General features: G+C 36.3%; 1 protein-coding gene across 1 annotated transcript in view; it reads right to left on the minus strand.

Moving 5' to 3' along the window:
* Positions 1 to 25,042, minus strand: part of LOC120634866 — a 118,784-nt gene extending 93,742 nt beyond the window's left edge. The window contains exon 1 of the mRNA XM_039905708.1: positions 24,862 to 25,042. Coding sequence (XP_039761642.1) covers positions 24,862 to 24,952 — 91 coding nt within the window. The 5' untranslated portion in view covers positions 24,953 to 25,042. The remainder of the gene's footprint in view (positions 1 to 24,861) is intronic.
* Between the last annotated feature and the right edge of the window lie 877 nt (positions 25,043 to 25,919).

Below are 25,919 nucleotides of genomic sequence, written 5' to 3' on the forward strand. Positions count from 1 at the left end.
TACATTTCCGAATAAAAATAAATACATTTCCACATGCATTCATACAAATGATTTCAAACGCTGTAATTACAGGGCTGTCACTACACGACGTTCGTGCCCCTGTTTACTTTGCGAATCGTGTTTACGAGAAATACCTCGTTAGCATAGTTAACAAGTTTGCTCTGCATGTCTGTGCATCCAACCTTTTATATAACTACAGTTCACGGACAAAGTTTTTTATTGCACATAACTCTATCTTTCGCTTACTACGCTCATATGGGAAGTAACATGAAGTGACGTCATTAAACTAGCAGTAAAGTTGCGTTGGGTTGTATGTAATAATTTAGTTAGGTTTAGTTACCATAGAGTTCCAGCGTCTAAAGCTTTTGCACTCAGCTTCACCAGAGTGAAATTTAAATCAATATATTGAAGAACTCACAGTACAGTGGTTGTATAAATGGGAGGTTCCGCATTCAGCCCCCCGTAAAGAAACGTCTGGTCTAGTGAAGCTTCGGCCATGGTTATTTGGCCAACCGACGGACAAAGATTAGATTTAACAAAATATATAACTATAAGATGTTATGTGTTATAGTATTACAATTATTATGACAAGTTCAGGAATTAATTTTAATCTTTTGTCTAGGGTGCTGTAACGTGCTTGTTAGCTTCTTCTAAGTTCTCTTTGTTGACTTAAAAAAGGTTACTGCAAACGGACATACCAACTGAACCAACTTCTTCTAAATATTCTTTCATATAAACTGTATGTTTTTATTTCATACGTTTCAATACATCGATAAATAAAAGGCGTTCAATAATAAAGCAATTAAAAAATAATCTGGTTTTTGACACCCCTGCTTTATCAAACGTAGATACGGTCTACATCTCACATTGATGTCTTTTTTTTGTAACAAAATAATTTATTGTGTTACAATAACAAAATAATTTATTACATTACAACCGGGATTGTAATGTAATAAATTTATTTTGGAGCTATAAAGCTTGCTATGTTTACAATCGAACAAATTATATTATGATTGGTCGGATCAATCATTTTGATTGATTGTAAAATGTTTATGGTTAAACTAAGCTAAGTGTCTTGTTGGGCGTAAACCTTTGAACCTTGTGAACAGCTGTACTCTTAAACGTTGATATTAAGTCTCATAATATGTATAATAATATGATTGCGAAGGTAATTTTGGAACTGTCAATGTATTTTCAGTGTTATAAATTTAAAATTCATGTAAAACTTTCGGAACCGACAGGATTTGAACCTGCGACTCTCTGGCAATCGCGGCCTGAGCGCGTTAACCAATTAAGCTACGGCTCTCCTACCGTCGATGCCGAAATAAGTATATATGTATTTTACGTCTTATAGCGACTGTAGCGCCATCTAGTAGTAAACATTGCAGTTTCGATCTACTTTTTCGAAGGTCCATATTACAATGTGACACGTTTGAAACAAGACATGACCCATGGCTTTTTTTTATAATTTTATAATATTTATTAGTGTTTTTACCGAACTTTTTTACATGCATTTTAAATTAAAAAGCCACAGACAGACGCTCAAACCCAGACGCCTTTGCGTCGGTGTTTAGAAATAAAAAAAACAAAGTGAAACGCAAAATGCCTACAAAAGGGCAAGGTATTAGAGTATTTCCATTTAGTTTTTTTTCCAGTTGTGAGAAATTGCAATTCCAAATCGAAATGGAAAATTGACCGGCGGCAAGGCTGCGCAATTAAAAACGGATTTGAAAACACCACTGACCGTTGATTGCTTTGTCTGTAAAGATTGCTACATGTTACCCGCTACTTTGTCCGAGTGGAGCGTCGTCCGATCTTTTCATGCTATTCCGTTGTTTACTCGAATAGGCACCATTTTTATATTGGATAGCCACCATAAGAATATAATAGCATCTTTATTTGCTTGAATGTGTTTTTTTTTGCTATTCAACTATTTGTGTCCCTTTACATTAAACAGGTACTATAAATATAAATATACTATACTACGACAATACACACATCGCCATCTAGCCCCAAAGTAAGCGTAGCTTGTTTTATGGGTACTGAGATAGGTGATGAATATATTTTTATGATTATAATACACATAAATACAGATAAACACTTATAATATACAGATAACACCCAGACACTGAAAAACATTCGTGTTCATCACACAAACATTTTCCAGTTGTGGGAATCGAGCCCACGACCTTGGACTCAGAAAGCACTCGGCCGTCATTAAACAAGTATGAAATATTTTTTAAATGAAATAAATTTTAACAAAATTTATTGCAGTTTCATACAATTAAAAAAGGGATGTAATAGCGTCACCGAGTCGTGGGGCAAAAAGCTTTTTGAAGGGTGACTTTTATAGAACCATTTGAATCCAAAGGCCGATTGCCTTGGGATTTAGTAGACGTCCTGGAAACCCGTTGTATACTTCCCCGACGTCTACTAACCGCCCCAACCGAGTGCCAGGGCTCTAAGCGATTTAGTGTTCCGGTACGATGTCACGTAGAAACCGATTAGGGGTATAGGTTTAATTTAACTTCTTTACTCCTAACAGCTTATCCCGCTACTATCATAGATTGCATCATCATTACCTTACCACCATACCATCACCAGGTGAAATTACAATAAAAAGTAAATAAATAGACAACGACAGTACACACATCGCCATCCAGCCCCAAAGTAAGCGTAGCTTGTTTTATAGGTACTAAGATGACTGATGAATAATTTTATAAATAATATACACAAATACATATAACATATAGATAAACACTCGGACACTGGAAAACTATTCCTGTTGATAATACAAACATTTTTTTCCCAGTTGTGGGAATCGAACCCACGGCCTTGGACTCAGAAAGGACCAATCAGCCGTCTAAGATTGCAGTCAAGGCTAAGTTTTAAATAAAAAAGTACAGTTATAAATATATAAGACGCCATCATATGTTAGAGGAATTCGTAAACTATTATTATAAATTACGACCCACGCTGTGAAGCGTTCTACACCAAAAAAGGGTTGGCTCCCACAAAATTCATTGTTCTTTGGCGTTTCGAGATAAACTCAGTTGTGGGTACACTATACACGAATGTCCGTACATGCCCAGCGACCTCCCATTGCGTCCAAATTATTATAACACCGCGCAATATTTATTATCAAGGCCCTCATAAAGGCTTTCCTTACCTGCGATATTGCTTCAATATAATCTTGCTGATGTTTATAGTAGAGTTATTTTTAAAATCCTTTTTAGGCTTCCTTAGGGGTTGGGCTCCGTTCCAAGGGCTAAAACGGAACCAACCACCAATTCGTCTAATGAAACGTGATGATTAGACAGTTGAAATTTTTACAGATTATGTATTATTATTGAAAGTGTGGATGTATGTTTAAATAAATAAATAAATAAGTAGACAATACACACATCACCACCTAGCCCCAAAGTAAGCGTAGCTTGTGTTATGGGTACTGAGATGGCTGATGAATATTTTTATGAATTATATACATAAATACTTATAAAATACATATAAACACCCAGACACTGAAAAACATTCATGCTCATCACACAAACATTTTCCAGCAATGGGAATCGAACCCACGGCCTTGGGCTCAGAAAGCAGGGTCGCTGCAAACTGCGCCAATCGGCCGTCATATTTGTTTATTAATCACGCAAAAACGGCTGAACGGATTTACGGCATGCATGTAGCCTTGGACATGGAAAACAACATAGGCTACTTTTTCATCCCGATTCCTTAAAGAGTTCCCGATGGAAAATTTAAAATTGTTTACGAACTAAGCCGCGGGCTAAGCTTTGAAATTTGGTATGCATGTCACCTAAGCTATAGAAAAGGGCATGTACTTTCTATACCGATCTCTTAAATTGATTTCGAAGTAAAATTAAAAACTAACGAAGTGAGAGTGTTAACGAGTGAAGCTTTACACCCAATTATGAAGTCCACGCAGACGAAGTCGCGGGCAGGAGCTAGTCGATTGGCAGAACTTTGTTACAGAGATAGATTGTAGTCTGAAATAGCACGTAAGACAAATAAGAGAGTTAAGAAGAGTGAGTGAGAAAGAGTGAGAGAGTTAGAAAACCCTTAATCAACGCGAACGACGTCGCGGTTATCACCTAGTTATAGATGTAAAATGAAATGAAATGGAAATTGTATTTCTGTTGCCGCTATAGCAAAAAATACTAAAAAAAACAGAAAAGAATAAATATTTAGGGGGTTCCCATACAGCAGACATGATTTTTATACATAGTTGAACGGAACTTTTCGTGAGCGACTTTTCTTTATCTTTGTCATCAACGCAATACCGCCAATATAAAAAAAACGACTCGTAGAAATCGCTGGACGAAAGCGGAAAAAAATTAAAGTGAATGAAATAACAAAACAAGAAACAGATTTTTAACAGCAGCTGCAATTTCCACGTCCATTGTCACAGAAATCTTCCGTACAAATGAAAACGCGAGTGTGTACAAGTACGCTCTCGCCGAGACTATCACCGGCCGAAACTCTCGACGAGTGTGTACAGCCGCCATTACGTTTCTAATATTAAGAAGCGTAGTCAATTAAAATAAACCAGTTTTCAGGGGTATTCAATCTTAGGGAGTAGATAACAAAAACTACTCTCATTTCATCTCGTCCCGTGAGATTGCATTAAAGTCAGTTCTTTGTTCAAACGCTCTTGAAGAGTGGATTGTAAAGTCCATATCTCTTGGTGATGGTGTTACGGAGCCTTTCTGCTAGAGCAGTATCAAAGATTGTTGCTTAGTGTTTAATTTCATAGATTAACAAAGTGCTAAACTTTGTTACTGTATACTGTTTAACAATTTCCCTAACGATGTCAAAAATTCTGAAGTTACTGCACGAATAGATTACAAGAAAACTAACCATTAACTGCAAGTTAATAATGAGAATTGCGTATTAGTACTATCCAAAAGTTTCGGCTTTCCTTTCGTGGAGACCGATTTCGAGCCCTGTTACGCACCCCTGACTTTTTGGAGTTATGCGTTTTTAATTTAAGGTATTTAGATATCACTTACTGTAAACGTTAAAGGAAAACATCGCTAGGAAACCTGCATGCCTGAGAGTTCTTTATAACATTCTCAAGGAAGTGAAGAATTCTCATTCTCGTGTGAAGTCTACCAATCCGCACGTGGCCAGCGTGGTAGACTACGACCTAATTCTGATAGGAGACCCGTGCTCTCTAGTGGGTTGGTCGGTAATGGGTTGACGATTTAAAGGCATATAAATAAAAGTAAGTTACTCTCAGAACCTTAAACTTTGTATATACAAAAAAAAACTCGTGAACTCGTTGCATTGGTTCTGCGTTGCGAAAGAAGGACAACCAACAAACATCACATTCTTAATATGTTAGTTTTTTTATTTTTTTTACTGTAGTAATAATTGATGGACCAAGCAAATGGCTCACCTGACGGTAATTGGAAAACATTTGCCTATAAACAGAGCAAAACTTTACAGGGCAAGGGCAACGTCATGCAAGGAGCACGTCCCAGAACAAGCCCTGTTTCCATCAATTTGAGAAGTATGTGCCTCATGTTCCTGTTTTACACCTGTACCGGCCCTTCAGACCGGAACACAGCATCGCAAAAATGCTGCTTAGCGGCAGAAACAAGCGATAGTACTTCCCCGGACGATCTCGGTCCCAAAAAGCTGTACTACTATTAGTAGTATTAGATCTTTTTGTGACCGAGCTAAATAATTACTACTTACTTACTTACTAAACTTAGCTGAATAATTTCCATCAGCTCTGCGTTCAACTTTGCTTATCCATGAAAATGAAACGGCTTGGAATTGGATCGATTTCAAACATATTCCTAGCATCGTAGTGTCTAGTAGAGCGAGATAGGGAGCGATTAGTTCTTAAACAAAGAATGCTCAATCTAATGCATCTAATGAATCAACCTCACGGGATGAGATGAAATGAGGGTAGTTTTCGTAATACATACCTTAAGATTGAACACCCCTGCAAACTGTTTATGTTTCCTGACTATCTATTCTAGTATTAATACTAGAAATACATACGTCTCAAGATTGAACACCCCTGCAAAGTAGTATTAATACTAGACTAGATAGTCAGGAAACATAAACAGTTTGCATTCTAGTATTAATACTAGAATAGATAGTCAGGAAACATAAACAGTTTGCAGGGGTGTTCAATCTTGAGACGTATGTAGCGAAAACTACCCTCATTTCATCTCATCCCGTAAGATTGCATTAAACTCAATTCTTTGTTTAAGTGCTCCCGAAGAGTGGATTGTAAAGTTCAAATCTCTTGTCGATAGTGTTAGAGCAGTGTGAGACAGTGTTGCTTGGTGTTTAATCTCATAGATTAACAAAGTTTAGAGTTACCGCGTAACTGTTTACCGATTTCCCTGTCTATGCTAGAAATACGTTGGTTCATTCAGAGAAAATTAAAAATATGAAAAAAAAATCGCATTATAGTGATAACCTAGTAATTACTGAAGTGCCTATAAGATCTATTCCATAGAGACCGTGCATTTTTGCGCGTGATAAAAATCGAATTACGTCAATCCATCCCATAACCTTTGTCTGTGCAAAAAATCCAATGCTTACTACACATTCTGACATTTTTGATCAGAAGAATAGATGGTTACTAAGTCCAATTTTATTGCTCTAACCAGGTTGCTTCTTTAATAGTTTTTAAATGACAATGTGAGATGGTGATATAAAAAAAAATAACAACCGGCTACGTTTGTTGTGGGCTTCTTCCTAGACCAGGGTGCGTTTGGAACCCTCGTAGCTTTAGTATTAAGTTGACGAATTTATTCATCGCCATCAACTCACTCGTATGTCATATTTTACATGTAATGTACGTATCAAAAGTACCATCTATGTGCCTATTTGAATAAAGAAATATTTGACTTGACTTGGACTTTGACAATAAATTAAACAGTTTGCAGGGGTATCAAATTTTAAGTTACGTATTACTAAAACTGTTCGTATTTCATTCCATCCCGTGAGATTGATTAATTAGATTCAGTATTCTTTGTTTAAGAACTAATCGCTCCCTATCTCGCTCTACTAGCGACTACGATGCTAGGAATATGTTTGAAATCGATCCAATTCCAAGCCGATTCATTTTCATGTATAAGCAAAGTTTAACGCTGATGGAAATTATTCAGCTAAGTTTAATACACTCGCGGAAACTTGGGATTCGCGCTTGGGATCATCATCAAAATATTATATAAACTGCAAGCAGCTGAAGGACTTTTTTTTTTGGGAAATCGTCGTGAAATAACATGGTGCCATATACACAGTAACTATGCTGGTAGCGGAACAACTTGTATGGGTTCGTTAAAACCGTTATCGGTTTGTACCATTGGTACGTAAGCTGGTAACTCACCACGGCCGAAGCCATCCACCAGAACAGACGAGAAAAAACCTACGCCACGGTAGTCGAATGGAGGAAACATTATAACGTACAAACCAACATACATACAAATACCGTTAGAATTGGTAATAAATCATGGCAAAATAAATCTCAAAAACTAAGACTCGACATTCAAAGCTAGCTATGTGTTATTCATAATTTAATTATTACGTTTTCGGATAAAATAAACAGTTTGCAGGGGTAATAAACCTTAGGGGTAGAAAATCAAAACTACTCTCATTTCATCTCATCCCAAGAGATTTCAGATTTAGTATTCTTCGTCTAAGCGCTTTGGAAGAGTGGATTGTAGAGTTCAATTCTCTTGGCAATAGTTTTAAGTCACCTTTCTCCTACGGTAAGTAGTGCGAGACTGGGTAGCTGGGAATTAGTTCCAAATTAATCCAATTCGAAACCAATGCATTTTTATGGATATATTAAATATTATTTGATTGTCACGCAGTCGCATAAAATAAACAGTTTGCAGGGGTATTAAACCTTTGAGATCGAAAATCAAAACTAAGTTCTCTCATTTTTTCTCTTCCCGTGAGATTGCATTTAAGTCAGTAGTTTTAAGGATTGTATTCATCATAATCTTATCAACCGATTGTCCACTGCTGGACATAGGTCTTTTGTAGGGAGTTCTAAACAAATAAATTAAGTTTTGCTTGAGTCCAGCGGCTTCCGGCGACTCGCATGATGTCGTCTGTCCAGCTTGTCGGAGGTGTACCAACGCTGCGTTTACCGGTGCGAGGTCGCCATTCTAGTACCTATTAGTAGTCCATCAGACATATGCCCCACCTATTCCCACTTCAGCGTCGCGACTCGTTGAACTAACTCTGGTTCGTACCTGTCGTATCTGGATACTCCGAGCATAGCTGTCTCCGTAGCATACGAGTGGATTGAAGTGGTACTTACAGTTCAAATCTCTTGGCAATAGTGTTAACCTTTCTATTAAAACAGTATGAATCAAGCCTCAGTGGATTAAGTTGTTATCTTTATAATTTTTACTATTGTTTTTACCTACACTTGGAGGAATTATCAATTTTATAAATTTAAAATGCATATAAAAATTTTCGGAATCGACAGGATTTGAACCTGCGACTCTCTGGCAATCGCGGCCTGAGCGCTTTCTCCAATAAAGCTACGGCTCTCCTACGCTCGATGCCTTTCACAATTTAAAAAAGCAATGTGTCATCTCTTGTTTCAAACGGATCTCATTGTAATATAAACCTTTGAAAAAGTAGATCGAAACTGCAACGTTTTCTACTAGATGACGCTACAGTCGCTATAAGCCAGATGTGAAAGGCATATACTTATTTCGGCATCGACGGTAGGAGAGCCATAGTTTAATTGGAGAAAGCGCTCAGGCCGCAATTGCCAGAGAGTCGCAGGTTCAAATCCTGACCGTTCCGAAATTTTTTATATGCATTTTAAATTTATGTGGTTATCGTTGTTATTACGGGCACATGCGACTTAAAACCTACGTCTCAGATTGATGGACACTTCTTAGTCGATTCAGACATGTCAGACTGGTTGGGGCGTGGTCGTCACCTACATTGATGGACACAAAATGGTACTTCGTAGGACTGTATATTCCTTACCTTTCTGGTGACCCAAGAGCTGGCGCTATTGCCCCTTTGTATAGCTAGACTTAGATAAGCGCCAGCTCTTGGGTCACCAGACGTAAGTACCAATTTTTGTGACACTATGTTAATAAAATTTTTCGTGTCCGAAGACCATGGTCTCAAACGCAAGCGCCGCAAAAACGTAGTCATTACAACTAAGTGCTAGGCCGCATTACGGCTGAACCGCCGCGGTTTTTAAACGTGTGATTTTGTGAGTCAAGCAAACGAATACAAACGGGCTCACTTGCGGTTTTTTTCCCGCGACTGATTTTAAAACCGTGGAATGTTACAAAATGCTCGCGGGTAAAAACCGTGCTATAATTTGTAATCCATAGAACTTACTTAGCGCGCACGCACTATCGCGTTAACCGCGGGCGGTTTTTGCCAGTATTCGGCAGACCGCCGTGAAGAGTAGTTGTATGGTCACGCTATTGTAACTATGTCGTCGACCGAGTCAGAGTCTGTTTCACACGATCCACAATATGAAAGTTTATCCCAAAAAATCATAGTGGAAGTACAAAAAAGACCAGCTTTGTATGATACTACTTTGCGTCAGTATAGTGATAGAAACGAGAAAAATAAACTTTGGGAGGAAGTTTATCCACACGTAGTAAACAATTGGATGGACCCAATATTTGCGAAATTTACGCTGACGTCTTCTTTTTCTATTTCTTAGTATTAGAGCAACAATACATACTGCTCTCTTGAAATCCATCTTCAATACTGCGAAAATTGGAAGCAATTTCGCGGTTTTTAATCGTAGTGTGTGATTCTCGTGCGGTTTTGCGGTTATAGCGGCTAACCGCTCGCTGGAAAAAACCGTAGTGCGGCCTCTACCTAACGGAGTATTTACGGCGCTTAAGCATTTGAGCAGATTCGGCAGCTTCTGCGGTCCGCCAATTATATATATTATGAAAAAAATTGGTTGTTTGTAAAGTCGGCTTACTGACGATAGTTGACAACGTCGTAAGAAAATACTGATGGAATGGTTGCATTTTTCAAAAAAAAAATTTAATTTTATTTGTTTGATAGATATTAATGTTGCTATAAACAATTGACACCACATTCACTTTTCACTGCACTTCATCCTTGCCGAAAACATGTAAATGTATTATTGTATAGAAGCTGTCCACGCGGACGCATCGCTCGCTCAAGTAGGAGAGAGACAGATGTCGAACGCGGAGGCCGACTGTGCCTCTTTTTCGCTCGTTCCGCGCTCTCGCTTGCACTTCAAGCCTTGAATGGAACGCCTCAGAGCGAGGTAACGCCGCATACGTCATGTTTTTTCGTGCGTGCAGCCGGCTCCATCGAATTATAAGACGTTGTCACGTCAAAAAGCAATGGTACGATGACGTGCTGATAATTGTGATGATGATAATATTTATGTCCTTGGGATAAAATCGCCGTCGCCTATTTGCTATTTCGGAGGTTAAGCATGAACACATTAGATTTTCACTAGCAAATTACGAAAATAAACTTCCGACATTTGTGCAAAAATTTATTTTTGATGTTATCCATCAATAATAAGTTTTCACTCACGTACTTTTTGACATCTGATTCACATGTACAATATTAATGGTCAAAGAGTAGACAGGTATAATAAACAGTTTGCAGGGGTGGGGTGTTCAATTTTAATGAGTTTATAACAAAAACTAGGTAGGTGGCTACTCTAATTCCATCTCATCCCGTGAGATAGCATTAAAGTGCAGAGTACTTTGTTTAAGTTTTTTTGAATAGTGTATTTTGGAGTACAAATATCTGGCGATACCGTTATGGCGCTTTTAAACCGATTGGACTGGAAGACTGTTACTGGGAATGTGTTTGAAAATATACGAATTTGGAAAGCGATTTATTTTCATAGATTTGCAAAGTTTTGCTCTGATGGATGGATGCGGATAAGCTATTGGCTACCTGGCATATTGGTGAGGCCTGTGGTCTTACAAGTAAGACTTGGCTTTACTTGAGACTTACAAGTAAGCAGTCCCGGGTGAATTTTCATCCGTCTGGACTGGTGGGAACCTAGGCCGTGGCGCCACCCAACCGAAAAAGAGGCACATCTTGCCAAACGATTTAGCGTTCCGGTGTGAAGTCGCGTTTAGGGTCGATTTGGGGTATCCCCAAAGAGGTTAGCCCGCTATGATCAGCACACAACACACACGCAAGCACACGCACACACACACACACAGATACAAACACACTGTCGCACACGTACGCATACACGAACACGTACATTATAAAATTGAAAATTGTATTGTTTTAGTTGTAATATTTTAATTTTCTTTGAATTAGTCTCTTTGTATTTAAGAAAACCCGGAGGTGGGCGTTAATAGCTGTAACCCAGTTTTTAACAGTTTAGTTACCGGTCCTTAGATTATAAGAATCCGTTGTTGTTGTAGTTGTTTGACAGCCGAGTGGCGCAGTGGGCAGTGACCCTGCTTTCCGCGTCCAAGGCCGGGGGTTCGATTCCCACATCTGGAAAATGTTTGTGTGATGAACATGAACGTTTTTCAGTGTCTGGGTGTTTATATGTATATTATAAGTATTTATGTGTATTATATTCATAAAAATATTCATCAGCAATCCTAGTACCCATAACACAAGCTACGTTTACTTTGGAGCTAGATAGCGATGTGTGTCTTGTCGTAGTATATTTATTTATTTATTAAAAAAAAAAAAAAGTGAAAAAGTAAAGTTGTAAATGAGACACAATAAAGACAATTATTATTATTATCTTATTAAACTGTATCATCACTTACCATCTTGTAAGATTTTTTTTTTATAGTTATAATTGAATGACCATGTAGATCGCCTACCTGATGTTAAATGGAAAACAAACGCCTATAAAAAGATCAAAACGTCGCAGATCATGCCAAGAAAACGTCCTACCAAACCTAGGTCTATCAACCTAAGGCGTAGGTTTTAAGTAAATGTGAGATTGTCAAGAGTGAGTCAAGAGTCAATGTGAAGTGAAATAAAAATAAAATAAAATAAATATTAAATCTAAATAAATCCCTACTAATATTATAAATATGAATGTGAGTTTGGTTGTTACGCTTTCACGCAAAAACTACTAAACCGATCATCATGACACTTTGTATGTATATTCCTGAAGGTATTAGAAGTAATATAGGATGCTTTTTATCCCGAACTTAAGCTCAGTTCTTTTGGGAGAGAGGACGAAAGTGTTTGATGATTTTACACCATAACACCGTCAAATGATAACCGATTTAAATAATTACTTACTTATTTTTTTTATATAAGAATATACAACTTAAAAATTTTAGTAGAATTACACTTAAATTGAATGCCACATGTCTTACGAAAAACAAAAACAAACGCAGACGAAGTCGCGGGCAACAGCTAGTATATATATTATATATCGACAGTACACACATCGTCAAAGTAAGCGTAGTTTGTGTTATGCGTACTAAGATGGATTACGAATATTATTTTGAATAATATAAAATAAATAGTTATATATACAGATAAACATTGGACTCAGAAAGCATGTCCACTGCGACATCAAAATTATTAGTCGTGTATAAAGTAAGCATCTATGTGAGCGCGTCGACCCTTTGCTGCGTGAAATTAGGACGGATTAAACAAACTTTCGTATTTATATAATCAAGGGTAAGAGTGATTTGATGTGACGTATAAGCAGTTTGCAGGGGTATTAAAACTTTGGTGGCCGTGTAAAACGAAATACACTCTCATTTCATCCCGTCCCGTGAGATTGTATTAAAGTCAGTGTTCTTTGTTCAACCGCTAGCATAAAAGTGGATTATGGAGTTCAAATCTCTTGGCAATAGTGTTACTATGCAGAACAATTATTGTTTGTCGTCCGTTTTATAACAGTTTAAATAAAACGAAAAGATTGCAGGTTTGTTAAACATTTGGTGCACTTTTAAAGACGATTGTATGATAAATAAATAAATAAATATACTACGACAATACACACATCGCCACCTAGCCCCAAAGTAAGCGTAGCTTGTGTTATGGGTACTAAGATGACTGATGAATATTTTTATGAATTATATATACATAAATACTTAGAAAATACATATAAACACCCAGCCACTGAAAAACACTTAATGCTCATCACACAAACATTTTCCAGTTGCGGGAATCGAACCCACGGCCTTGGACTCAGAAAGCAGGGTCGCTGCCCACTGCGCCAGTCGGCCGTCAATGTAATGATGAATGTAATGTATCAAAAATAATGTACCTTTAACGTTCATCCCTTATGAAACCTCTAAGGGGTGAAAATTTAATAATTTCATTTAAGCTTATAGTTATTTTTCAGATACGCATGCCGGTTTGCCAGAAATTGGGTTTACATTATGACACGTTGTACTTCCTACGCTAGTTTTCTAGTTTTGATAGTATAATCTGTTTGCGAACGTAATAAAAAAAACTAATAACCCCATTTCTTAGATGGGCTCAAAGTCAAAGTCAGAAATATCTTTATTTAAGTTGGCCCATAGGTGGCACTTTTGATGCGTACATAAGAATTACACAGTAGAGAGATGATGGCGATAACCACATTCGTAAACTTAAAACTAAAGCTACGAGGGTTCCAAACGAGTCCTGGTCTAAGAAGAAGCTTAGCCAGGTGTTTTTTTTTGTTATCACCATCTCTCAATGTCATTTAAAATTATTAGAAGAGCAACCTGGTTATAGCAATAATTCGTACTATTATATTAAATGTAAAAGTATTTTAAAAATCCAAGTGGTAGTTCCAGAGATTAGTTCGCAAAAACAAACAAACTCTTCCCCTTTATTATTATTAATAGACGCCTAATAAATAGATAATATTGTATTATTAACATTTATACCAACACAATCATATTTATAAGTGCTTAAAAAATAATACTGTTTTGGTCAGTCTCCGTTAATCGTATCGTTGGAAATTTCTAAACAGTCAGAGTATAGGGTGCATCGAGTAGCAAGTAGGTAGAGACCACACCGCCCTGATTTCAATTTGATATATTTAATCAAGCACTCATAAGCTTTCTTAATTACATCCCTAAAATCGAACACACTTGTTAGTTTTCTATCCTTCCTACGTCCATCCCTTTCTGTTTAACGATGAGAAATGTAGGTGTGAAAGGGAGGAGAGAAAAAAAATCTCAAACTTTTGAAGTGGGCGAAGCGCCTTGTAACACGATACGCGTGTGTGGCCTGAAAGTGATGAGAATTAATGATGTGAATTTCGTGTTATATCGATAGTTTATTGTCTTATTGTCTGCGATTTATCAATGTTTGGTAAGTTTTTTTTTTGTACATGATGCTTTTCTATTGTGTATGACCGTCAGTCTTACTGCCTCTTTCATCATTTACCTACTACGAGATAAGGGCTTAAGTGTAATAATAAAAATCGTTTTATATTTCTACGTAAAAATGGCAAGATTGCTTTTTAATCTTCTAAAAGTTATCGATACTATAACAACTTAACACATGAGACATCACTATGAAAGATTACAAAATTTTGCGCTCACAAAAGCATGCCACAAAGGTGCTTACATAAACCTTGAGTAATGAGTATCGAAGCGCTCTTAAGCGGCTGGACGCGACTTGTCACTTATGAATTTGCTTAATTAGCTAGCCGACCATCATTGCATACCAGTTAAATTCGCCTTTTATTAAGAAAGTATGGCAACTTTGCATTTTAATCTTCTCTAAGCTATCGATAAAGTTTATAATCAACTTAATAGATGCGACATCACTATGAAAGATTACAACATTTTGCGCTCATAAAAGCATGTTACAAAGGCGGTTAAAGCGTGAGTAATATGTATCGAAGCGCTGCTAAGCGTTTGGACGCAACGTGTTGCTTATGAATTTGCTTAATTAGCTGGCCGACCGTCATTGTATACCACGGTTAATTTTTAAAGCCATACTTCTTTTTTCGTGTTATGGAAAAGAGATGACAGTGATTATTTTAGATTGTAATACACGATATGCGGCAAAACTTATTTTATTAACTAAAAAAATATCCGCGTTCTTTGACATTATTGTAATTTTTAAGTTGTTATAATTCCCACAACGTAGGACCCTATATATAGATCAAAGAAAAATTGCAAATACCGGTTGATTTTTTTTTTTTTTAGAAATAAATAAATAATAATTAAATATACTGCGACAATACACACATCGCCATCTAGCCCCAAAGTAAGCGTAGCTTGTGTTATGGGTACTAAGATGACTGATGAATATTTTTATGAATAATATACATAAATAATAGCAATATACAAATAAACACCCAGACACTGAAAAACATTCATGCTCATCACACAAACATTTTCCAGTAGTGGGAATCGAACCCACGGCCTTGGACTCAGAAAGCAGGGTCGCTGCAAACTGCGCCAATCGGCCGTCTACTAATATTACAAACGAAAGTTTGTGAGTATGTATAGATGATTTATTTCTATACTTTTAATCTACACCTAAATATAATAAAAAGTTTGACAAGAATGAAGATTAACAAAGATTGGGCCGGTAAAAAAGGCGGCCTTATCGCCCACAAGCGATTTTAACCAGGCAAACCAGCACAAGACAAGTTAAAAGTTGCAATCAAGAACCCGGTAGTTACAAACAGTAAAACTCAACTTAAAAATTTAGTTTTTTAGGTTTACTGATAATATTATTATTAATAATTTTATTTTGTTTTTTTTTTATGTTTGTCACTCTTTCACGCAAAAACAACTTTATGGATTTGACTGATTTGTAATAAACTTAATTATACGTCGATGATATAACTATAGGTATCGTTTGCAATACAAAGTTTACCTTAGATTTCCTAGACCTTCTTTAGACCACATGAATCGTACAGGAAACCGCCTCGCTAGAAGGACCGCCGAAACCTCTAAGCGAGGGTAGTCTCTTAAATTTTATTTTTTTATTATGACAAAAAAATTGGCCACACCACGCAATCTTACTAGGAACACATAAGAACATAAGACCACCGTAACACCTAAGCACGGCACTGTAGTATCAAGTCAAAGTCCTCCATGTCATCTTACCAGGAACACATAAGGCCGCACAGGAAACTCAACGACCGCAAAACATCTAAGCGCGGGACTGTACTTTCTCAATTATTATTACCGAATCATTTCCTACACAACTCTATCTTCCTAGCAACTCAAGTAAAAGTTCATAAAGCCGCAAAGTCAATAGCTCCGAAAGAAAGACCACCGAAAGAAGCGCGGGACTGTAGTCTCCCAAGTAATAATTCCCAAAAATGTATCCCTAGCACATCTTACCAGGACTTCATAAGTCCGCAGAGCAAACCGCTTCGCCATGAAAATCCTCGAAACATCGCAGCGCTTTAAAGCGGCTGGATGGGACATGACAACTTTTTAATTAGGCTTAATTAGCGAGCGCTTCACACGTCCTCAGTAACTGCGTGCTGAGGTTTAACTTTGTAGGGTTCCGTAACTTATATGAAAAACGGTGCAATCAATATCTGTCAGTCTGGTTTAGGTAGACGGGATGAGTTACAAGATCTGATTGGATGTTTGGTGTAGAATGTTATCCCAAAACCAAATTTGGTACTAGATAAATAAATAAATAATTAAATAAATATACTATGACAATACACACATCGCCATCTAGCCCCAAAGTAAGCATAGCTTGTGTTATGGGTACTAAGTTAACTGATGAATAATTATATGAATAATATACGTAAATACTTATAATATATAGATAAACACCCAGACACTGAAAAACATTCATGTTCATCACACAAACATTGTCCAGTTGTGGGAATCGAACCCACAGCCTTGGCTCAGAAAGCAGGGTCGCTGCCCACTGCGCCAATCGGCCGTCTATCAGAAGGTATTCAATATGTTATTTTTCATGATTAATAAAGGAGCCGAGACAAATTGTTTTCTTGCTTTGAAGTAAGGTCTTATTATCAACAATGAATTTACTATTGGTCTCTACTTAGAAAGAAAAAAACTAAAACAAATTTCATGCTTTTATTTTTCTTCCACCATTTATACAATGGGTATTGGTTAATAATTAAAACTAAAACATATAAACTTTTATGCAAAAAAGTTTATTTAAAAAGCAGTTTAAATCTACTTACCTTTGAGAGATTTATAGATATTTGTTCTAATAATTAACCTGACTTACATTTTAGTTTATTAAGTTTAAGTTTAATTTTATTTATTACTTTTAAGACATCAATATTAATTATTTTAATCCGATTTATTTCATTTTTGTTTTGTTTTGTCTCCTAATAATTGATTAAGTTAATTTTTTTTATTGTAATTTAGCTTTAAATATTTATACTTTTAAAGGTTTATATTAACTGACTAATAATTAATTGTTAATAATTTATAAGAATGACTTTTTTACATTTTAATGCATGCTGTGATAACCTGTAAATAGTTGAACATTTACTATGTGACTCATTCCAAAAAAGCAAGTTTTAATGTATCTACTGTTGGTTGTCCTTTATAAATAAATAAATAAATAAATAAATGAGAGTGTGGAAACTTTATGAGGGGGAGAATGAATATATTTTTTACTCTTTTTTTACAGTCCAATACAGATATAGGATCATCATTTTGTCAAGGAGTCCATCTTAAACGTAAATATTTAGGAATTTGGAATTGGAATTATATCCTATAGGTAAAAATAAACTGAAACTTTTGGTTGTTCACTCGTGCTTTTCCGGGCTAACAGAGTCCTGTCTGAAGGATGCCAGCCATCTAAGTGCTAAACGTCAAAATTCGTGCAGTTTTGGAGCCGAAAATGGGCTGCAAAAACGGCCTCCGTCAAATAGTTGTAGGCATATTCAACTATGAATCACGTGGTTTTGGGTACGAAGCATGGGTAGGGCATTGTGCAATTTCTGTACAAGAATTTTCAGTACCAGCTCGGAATTTTGGAAATTGGCGGTGAACCCTGTGCTTCGGAGAGCACGTGAAGCCATCGGTCCGGGTAACTCGTTAAAATAGTCGTTGAAGCCCACCAACGCATTAAAGTAGTGTGGTGGGTCCATACTCTAAAACCGTCCATGCTCTATTAAAAGAGAGAAGGCCTGTTCGCAGAAGTGGGACGTTAATAAGCAGCGGATGATACAGAACCCATGAAAGCGCGATACTGACTCGCAGTTAGCCAGTTTTTTTTAATCCGCCTTTATTAATGCAGGACCCGTATTAAAAGTACGCCGGGAAATAAGATTATTTACTAATCACATTAATTACTCCAAATGCTTTCGGGATTCCGGTCATGTTTTAAAATGTTGCGTGTATGTACAACGTGTAACCGAATTGCGGAATAATGTTGAACGATGCAGAAGTATATTTCATAAGGAATCACCCCGTAAAGATATTAAATCGAAAGAACCATATTTATTATGCTTATTCTTTCCGCCCTTGACTACAATCTCACCTCGTGATGATGCAGGCTAAGATGGAAATGGATTAACCTGTTAGGGATATGGCAGTTATACTGAACTAATCGGTTTCTACGAAAATCGCTTAGCGACACGTCTTTGTCGGTAGGGTGGTAACTAGCGACGTCCGAATCCTCATATCAGACTAGATCGGAGAAACTACAGCAATTAGTCATTTCCAAATTGCCCCTACCATAAATCAAACCCGGGGCCTTTAGCTCAAACTCAACCCTTGGCCATAAAAGAAACCGTTTCGGTAATGTTTTAAAAAAAGCAAACGAAGTTGCGGTATAATAATAATAATAATAATAAATAAACCCAATAATAGTTTCTGAAAGAACTATATTCTCAGAGTTCACAACCCTACCTCGCTCTACATTGATTACCGCACACTTGTCTACACCAAATTCCATCCCTATGTCATTGCTAAAGGTCTGAGTTATCTTTAACAATGCCATAAGGTCTGATCGTTTTGATGCATACAGCTTGAGGTCATCCATATACAGTAAGTGAGATATGAGCTCACCACCCCTGCGAAGGCGAAATCCTAGTCCTGAGTCCATCAGCAAGTTACTGAGAGGATTAAGGGCTAGGCAAAACCATAGAGGACTCAAACTATCGCCCTGGAAAATACCCCGCCTAATTCCTATCGGTTCAGTCGATTCAGAGTTCTCAACAGCTCCTGGGTGACGAAGGACTGTCATCCACTGCCTCATGCATGACTCAAGAAAAGAGCATAGAGTTGCATCGACTTTATACAACCGAATGACTTCCATGAGCCACGAATGAGGCACCGAATCATAGGCCTTCTTGTAATCAATCCAAGCAGCCGTGAGGTTTTTTCTGTTTCGCCGAACCTGCTGGCAAATAGCAGTATCAATGATGAGGAGTTCCTTTGTACCACGAGACCGGGACTTACATCCATTCTGAGTATTGGCCAAAATATTATTTGCGTTGATATGCGTCGTTATTTTTGATGTCAAAATGGATGTAAAAAGTTTTTTTTTTTTTTATAAATTTTTAATAGTGTTTTTTAATTTATTCTTAAGCATTGTTAATAATTAAAAAAAAAAAAAAATAATAATAAATGATAGATATATATAATAATAATAATAAAAATCCTTTATTGCCATACACTATTGTTAATACAAGATTAATAACTAAAAGAATCATCAATAAATATTAACAATATGGCAAATGGCCGCAAACTCAGCCTTATGCTGTGCATTAGCAACAATGCTCAGCGCTGATTTTCAGTCTGCACCAGTATCAGATATAAACCCAAATAAACTGTAAAAGAGAGCCAATAAAACTAAAACTAACACAAACTTAAATTAAACAAGTAGGTAAAGAAAAGTAATTAAAGAAAATTAAATTAAATTGTAGAAAAAACAAAAAATAAATACATAATTATTCCAAACAGTACGCATTTTGCATAGATCTCAAATTCTCTCGCTGCTTCAATTTGTAAGCTAAGGTATACATTTTTTAGCTTGTGTTTAAATACTATTTCGCCAAGAATATTATATATATGTATAAAGCTAGTATAACAATAAATAATGTTACATTCTGAGGTAGCTTTTTCTAAAAATCATTCCACTTACGTTGTACCAAGCATAATTATATTTGCTCAACATAAAAAGAAAATATTAAACAAAAGGAATAATTTAAGCTACAGAGTTGTTAATGTGTTAAAAAAACATGAATAATAAATCCTTATTACTTTCAACGTTTCTAGATCCAAGAATTTTATTTTATTAATCGAGCACAAGTAATATTTAGTTATTACAAACATTCTTAAAAAAAAAATATATGAATGCTTAACGAACTGGTTAAGGGAGTGCATTTAATTCATGAATTTTAAAAACAAACCAAGCTCTAATTCACTGGTTTGAATAGGATAAATAACAGCACAGCTGGGAGCGTCTCATTTCCATAAATTAGTGTGACATACAGATTACTAGCCTTTATCCCAGGCTTCGTTCGCGTTCATGTAGATTTTACCAATTCATTCGGGTGGTTCAACTATATATATAAAAGGTAAAGGTGACTGACTGACTGACTGATCTATCAACGCACAGCTCTAATCACTTGACAGATCGGGCTGAAATTTTGCACACAGATAGTTATTACAACGAAGGCATCCGCTAAGAAAGGATTTTCGAAATTTCCAACCCTAAGAGGGTTAAATGGGGGATGAAAGTTGGTATAAAATCCTTCATTAAAACATTTTTTTTTCAATTTAATTCCATGAAACTTTGATTTTGGGATTTCGATTACAAATAAAGAAATACGTGTTTCAATTAATTTAAAAATTCTAACCTCCAAAGGCATCAAATAGGGGATGAAAATGTATATGAAAGTTTCTGATTTTTTAAGTACTTTACGTTCATATTTTTCTATTAGCAGCAAGACATTTTTTTACAACTTTGAAGTTAAAATTTACCAAATCAAAAATTGTACTTATCGTGAGCGAAGCCGCGGGCCAAAGCTAGTTAAAGAATAAATTTAAAGAGGCTGAAATAATGACAGTGCATAGCCAGTAGGTATAGGTTCCATTTTAGGGATAACCGACAGTCCTCTGTGCAGAGCATGCTTGGAGCCGGATGAAACACCGAAACACGTAATGCTCCAATGCAATGGAGTGGTGGAACAACTCGCAGCACACCTTGGCTCCTCAGCAACACTCAGCAAGCACTCTGCGACCTGGGCGGCCTGCTGAGCTTCTGGAGTGAGCTCGGCTGGCTGGAGTGATCCAGCTGGGAGCGGCCCCAGGTACAACGGACTGTTCAGGCCAACCAAGTACTGAGACAGGCCCAGGAAAAGAAAAAGCCAGTAGGTCACCTATCATTTGGAAAGCTATACTTATAATAAAACTGTAACTGGAAGATTTCTGTACATTTAATATATTTTGAAAATTTTGACCGGGGGATGCTTTATAATCGATACTGAGTCCAAAACAAATTTTTATTTAATCTTTGTCCATCTGTCTGTCTGTCCGGGCATCACGTGAAAACTACTGAACGGATTGAAATACAATTTGGTATAGTAGAAGCTGATATTCCGGGTCAACATATATGATACTTTTTATCCCGATAAACAAAAAGTTTCCTCCGGGAAATGGAATGAAAATATTTCTCAATTTTGCTTCACATCTCCGTTTAATTTAAACCGATTTTAATTATTCTTTTCTTATTTAAAAGCGTATACTATCAAGTATGTATTGTCTAATTTTAATGAAGATCTGATAAATATTGTAGGAGATATAGGACATAACTCTTCACAGATAAAAGAAAGTCGGAAGGCATATGAAACAACTGTTATAACTCATTTGGTGCAGATGAAGTTGCGCGGGTCAGCTAGATTAATATATATTTACAAAATTTAAAAAGAAAATGGACTGTAACATAAAAAATAATAATATTAGAAACAAAAAAAACTCGTTGTGCAGTTTACTAGGCTACATAAAATTGATAAGTCATTCAAGGGAAATTCTATATTATTTTATAAAAAACTAGCGGACCCCAGCGCCATCTGTCGGGCTGATTTGTGAATCTAAACCATCCAGGGTGCCACCCAAACGCATACCAAAAAAATTCATTCAAATCGGTCCAGCCGTTTAGGAGGAGTTCGGTGACATACACACGCACACAAGAAATATATATATAAAGATTACCGGCTGAATTATTGAGATGTCTCTCAAAGTTTATATAAAACGTGAGCTTACAGAAAAATCCTTTTATAATGTTAAGGATTACCTTAACGATAAAAAGCTTTTATTTGAACGTCAAAGAATTTTATTTATCTAATATAGTGTATGTGTGTTCTATTATATAAATATTATAATTTTATACATTTAATTTAATTTTGGTGGTAACTACTGGTGACAGTTGCACTATCCCGTATTCCCTAGCCTAATTCTCTACCATAAAGGTTTGTCTGGAGGAGATCGCTTAAAGCGATAACACCGCCTTTGCGCAGCGTACACATATATTTTTATTCTGTTTGTTATTTCTTGTTTCACCTTTAATTTGTGCAATAAAGACTTTATCTATCTATCTAAAAAAATAAGAAAAGTTGCAAGTATATTACCTACTCGCAGTTAAGGGAGTACCTAATCACCGAATTTTGAATTCAAGTTAAACATCGCTTAAAGAATTATTACTTATTTATGTAATTGAGTAGTATGTAAGTTTATAATAGCATAAATATATATAACATATATATAACATATATCTATCATAGTATATATAAAGTTATGTTGGTATTTGTGTAGTTAATATGTAAATGTAGTATGTATGTTCATGTAAGTTTATATTACATTTCTTTTTTATTTTTTTTTGTTTTTTTTTGTAACTTTATGCACCATCCATTTTCCACTCTTATCGGATTCGTACGCTCAGGTTGCCTTTAAAAGATCACTTTTAGTGATAAGGCCGCCTTTGCACCCTAGCACTAAGTCCTATTACTGTTTTCCTTGTATTTTCCTTTTTTTTGTTGTGTTGCAATAAAGTTTTTCTATTCTATTCTATTCTATTCAAGTGTTCTAAAACAAAACAATCCCCATTGACTGGTACATTAATAAACAACTGCGCAGCTGGAAGCGTCTCATTTACATAAAGTAGGGTAAAATATAGATTATAATTCCGTGCAACAATGCCCGCATCCGTGGCCTAATTGAATACCGCGGGGTATCCCGGAGTGCTGTTTTAATCATACAAATTAAGGACTTCCATTTGTAATTGGGGAATTTGATAGTCACGGTTAGCTAGTGTTAAGGTGATTAATTATATTAATACAGTGTTCATGGGGCGGCGCCTTAAGGCTGAGTGCGAAAAGTTTTTTTTTAGTTTTTTTTAGTTAGTAAATATAAAAAAAAGTAAATAATTGTTTCTGTAACCCCTCCATCTAATTGTGGGAGGACCCTTTAGTGGGCCGGTAATATGATGAAATACTTAAATAAATATACTACGACAATACACACATCGCCACCTAGCCCCAAAGTAAGCGTAGCTTGTGTTATGGGTACTAAGATGACTGATGAATATTTTTTATGAATTATATATACATAAATACTTAGAAAATACATATAAACACCCAGACACTGAAAAACACTTAATGCTCATCACACAAACATTTTCCAGTTGTGGGAATCGAACCCACGGCCTTGGACTCAGAAAGCAGGGTCGCTGCCCACTGCGCCAGTCGGCCGCCGCCAGTAGTTTTTGTAGTGAGGAAACCCGAAAAAATTTTGCGGACATATTGCAAAAGACCTTATTCAGATTAAACCATCCGTTTGAGCGGAATAATGACACATACAAACACAAACCACAAAGCAATACCTAATTAAGCACTTTATTTTATAATTGGCAACATTGAGTCATGTTAAATAAATACGCCGCAGTCTTGCGGGATGCTCTGAGCAGTGGTACTTTGTTTCAGATTTTTGACGACCTGCCTGGCGCAATTCAGAGCGCTGTGGAAACGGAGGTCACGGTTTAATAATAATAATCCCAAACAACTTCACCAGTCACTCAGCTTACTCAATTTACCGGAATTCACCTACATATCTCTCCAAAAAGCTGTAATCCTGAACACTTGCACACACATCGAACTGGTGAACCCACACACAATCACAATAATGTCCAACCACAACCTTCTACACAGACATGACATTTCCCTCAAACACAATCCTACACACATACAAACCGACAACCTTAATAATTAACTTAATTAATTATTAAGTTTTTTTTTTTATGACTCTGGGTGTGCACTTGACTTAGGTCCGTGCACACCTGAAATACCAGCTGTTAGCTGAGACACTAAAGTGTACACAGATAATAATAATAATAAATAAATCTACTAACCAAAATTCACAAGTAGCCTTAAAACTATTATGGTGTAATCATAAATTCTTACGAATTTTACTGTACACAACCGTGCCGTCGACAAAAGTTAACATCTTAGGAAATTAGTTAACACCCACCTACTCACTACATCAATCAAGGTTTGATCCCCGGATTGCAGTTTATGGATTCATAAGTTCAGTATTTTCTCTGGTCCGGTCTGGTGGAACTAAGACGTATACATCCTTAATATTTACACTGAAGCGGTGGGCAGTGGGTAGCACTTTGACTTCACTTTCGCGGTGCCGAGTTCGAATCCCAGCAAGCACTTCTAAGTTACGATTTAAATACTAAAATAAGCAGCCACGGTGAAGGAAAACATCGTGAAGAAACCTGCATGCCTGAGAGTTCTATAATGTTCTTAGAGGAGTGTGGAGTCCACCAATCCGCACTGAGCTGGCGTGGTGGACTGTAACCTTAACCCCTTCTCATTGTGGGAGGAGACCCGTGCCCTGTAGCGGGCCGGTAATGCGTTCATATGATGACGATGATGACACTTAAAAGTAACAAATAGTAAATACTTACATGATTCCTCGATAAGAACTTCTTGACGACTGTAAACACAACACATCAGGGACACGATCACTCTTAATCCAAAGCACGTAACACACACCATTGTTCACATTTATAAACCGATAAACATATTTAACCACAACACTACCGTAACATTTCGTTTAACTTTACATAATTATCTATCCATGTAACATAGGTCCCCCTCGGTTTTATGAATTAACGATAGATTTTTTACCGGTCACTGGACTATATTACCCATCACTAGTTATAAGTGTTTTAAAAGCACACTAGAAAATTTGGAGTTCTTTCATCGCAATCGTAGTCTATTTTCAAGGCACTTTGGATCTGAAAAAAAACAAAAAATATGGTCAGTAAAAGTCTTAAGGCCTTTGATTGGAATTTGGACTTTACCCAATTAAAATAAATATAAATAAATAAATATCCTGCGACAATACACACATCGCCATCTAGCCCCAAATTAAGGGTCGCTTGTGTTATGGGTACTAAGATAACTAATGAATATTTTTACACATAAATACTTATAATATACAGATAAACACCCAGACACTGAAAAACATTCCTGTTCATCACACAAATATTTTCCAGTTGTGGGAATTGAACCCACGACTCAGAAAGGCGGGTCGCTGCCCACTGCGCCACTCGGCCGTTAAACTTAAGATGGTTCCAATTCTAAATACCTATTACTTTAAACATAAGCAAGTCCAGTATATTTTTAATAGATCAACCCTATTAAGCCAACCTCACATAACACAACTTTGAGTATTAAATGGAAGAGGGCCAACACAAGTGATACATGAAATCAGTTCTGTTATGTATATCACACAGAAGAACACAAAATATCTCTATTTTTAATACGTTCAAAATCGCAACAGCATAACATAGCGATCTCGTTCAGATATACAATGAAATGAAAACACAAAAAACAGTTAAAAAGAGTTGAGGTGTAATTACATTATATACTATTAAATACATGTAAATAATATAAAAAGTTAAAATATAATTAAAAAATCAAAATGCAAATGTTTGGTGCAAACACAAGTTTCGAAGCA

The sequence above is a fragment of the Pararge aegeria genome, chromosome 25, assembly GCF_905163445.1.
Source record: "Pararge aegeria chromosome 25, ilParAegt1.1, whole genome shotgun sequence".
NCBI classification, from domain to species: domain Eukaryota; kingdom Metazoa; phylum Arthropoda; class Insecta; order Lepidoptera; family Nymphalidae; genus Pararge; species Pararge aegeria.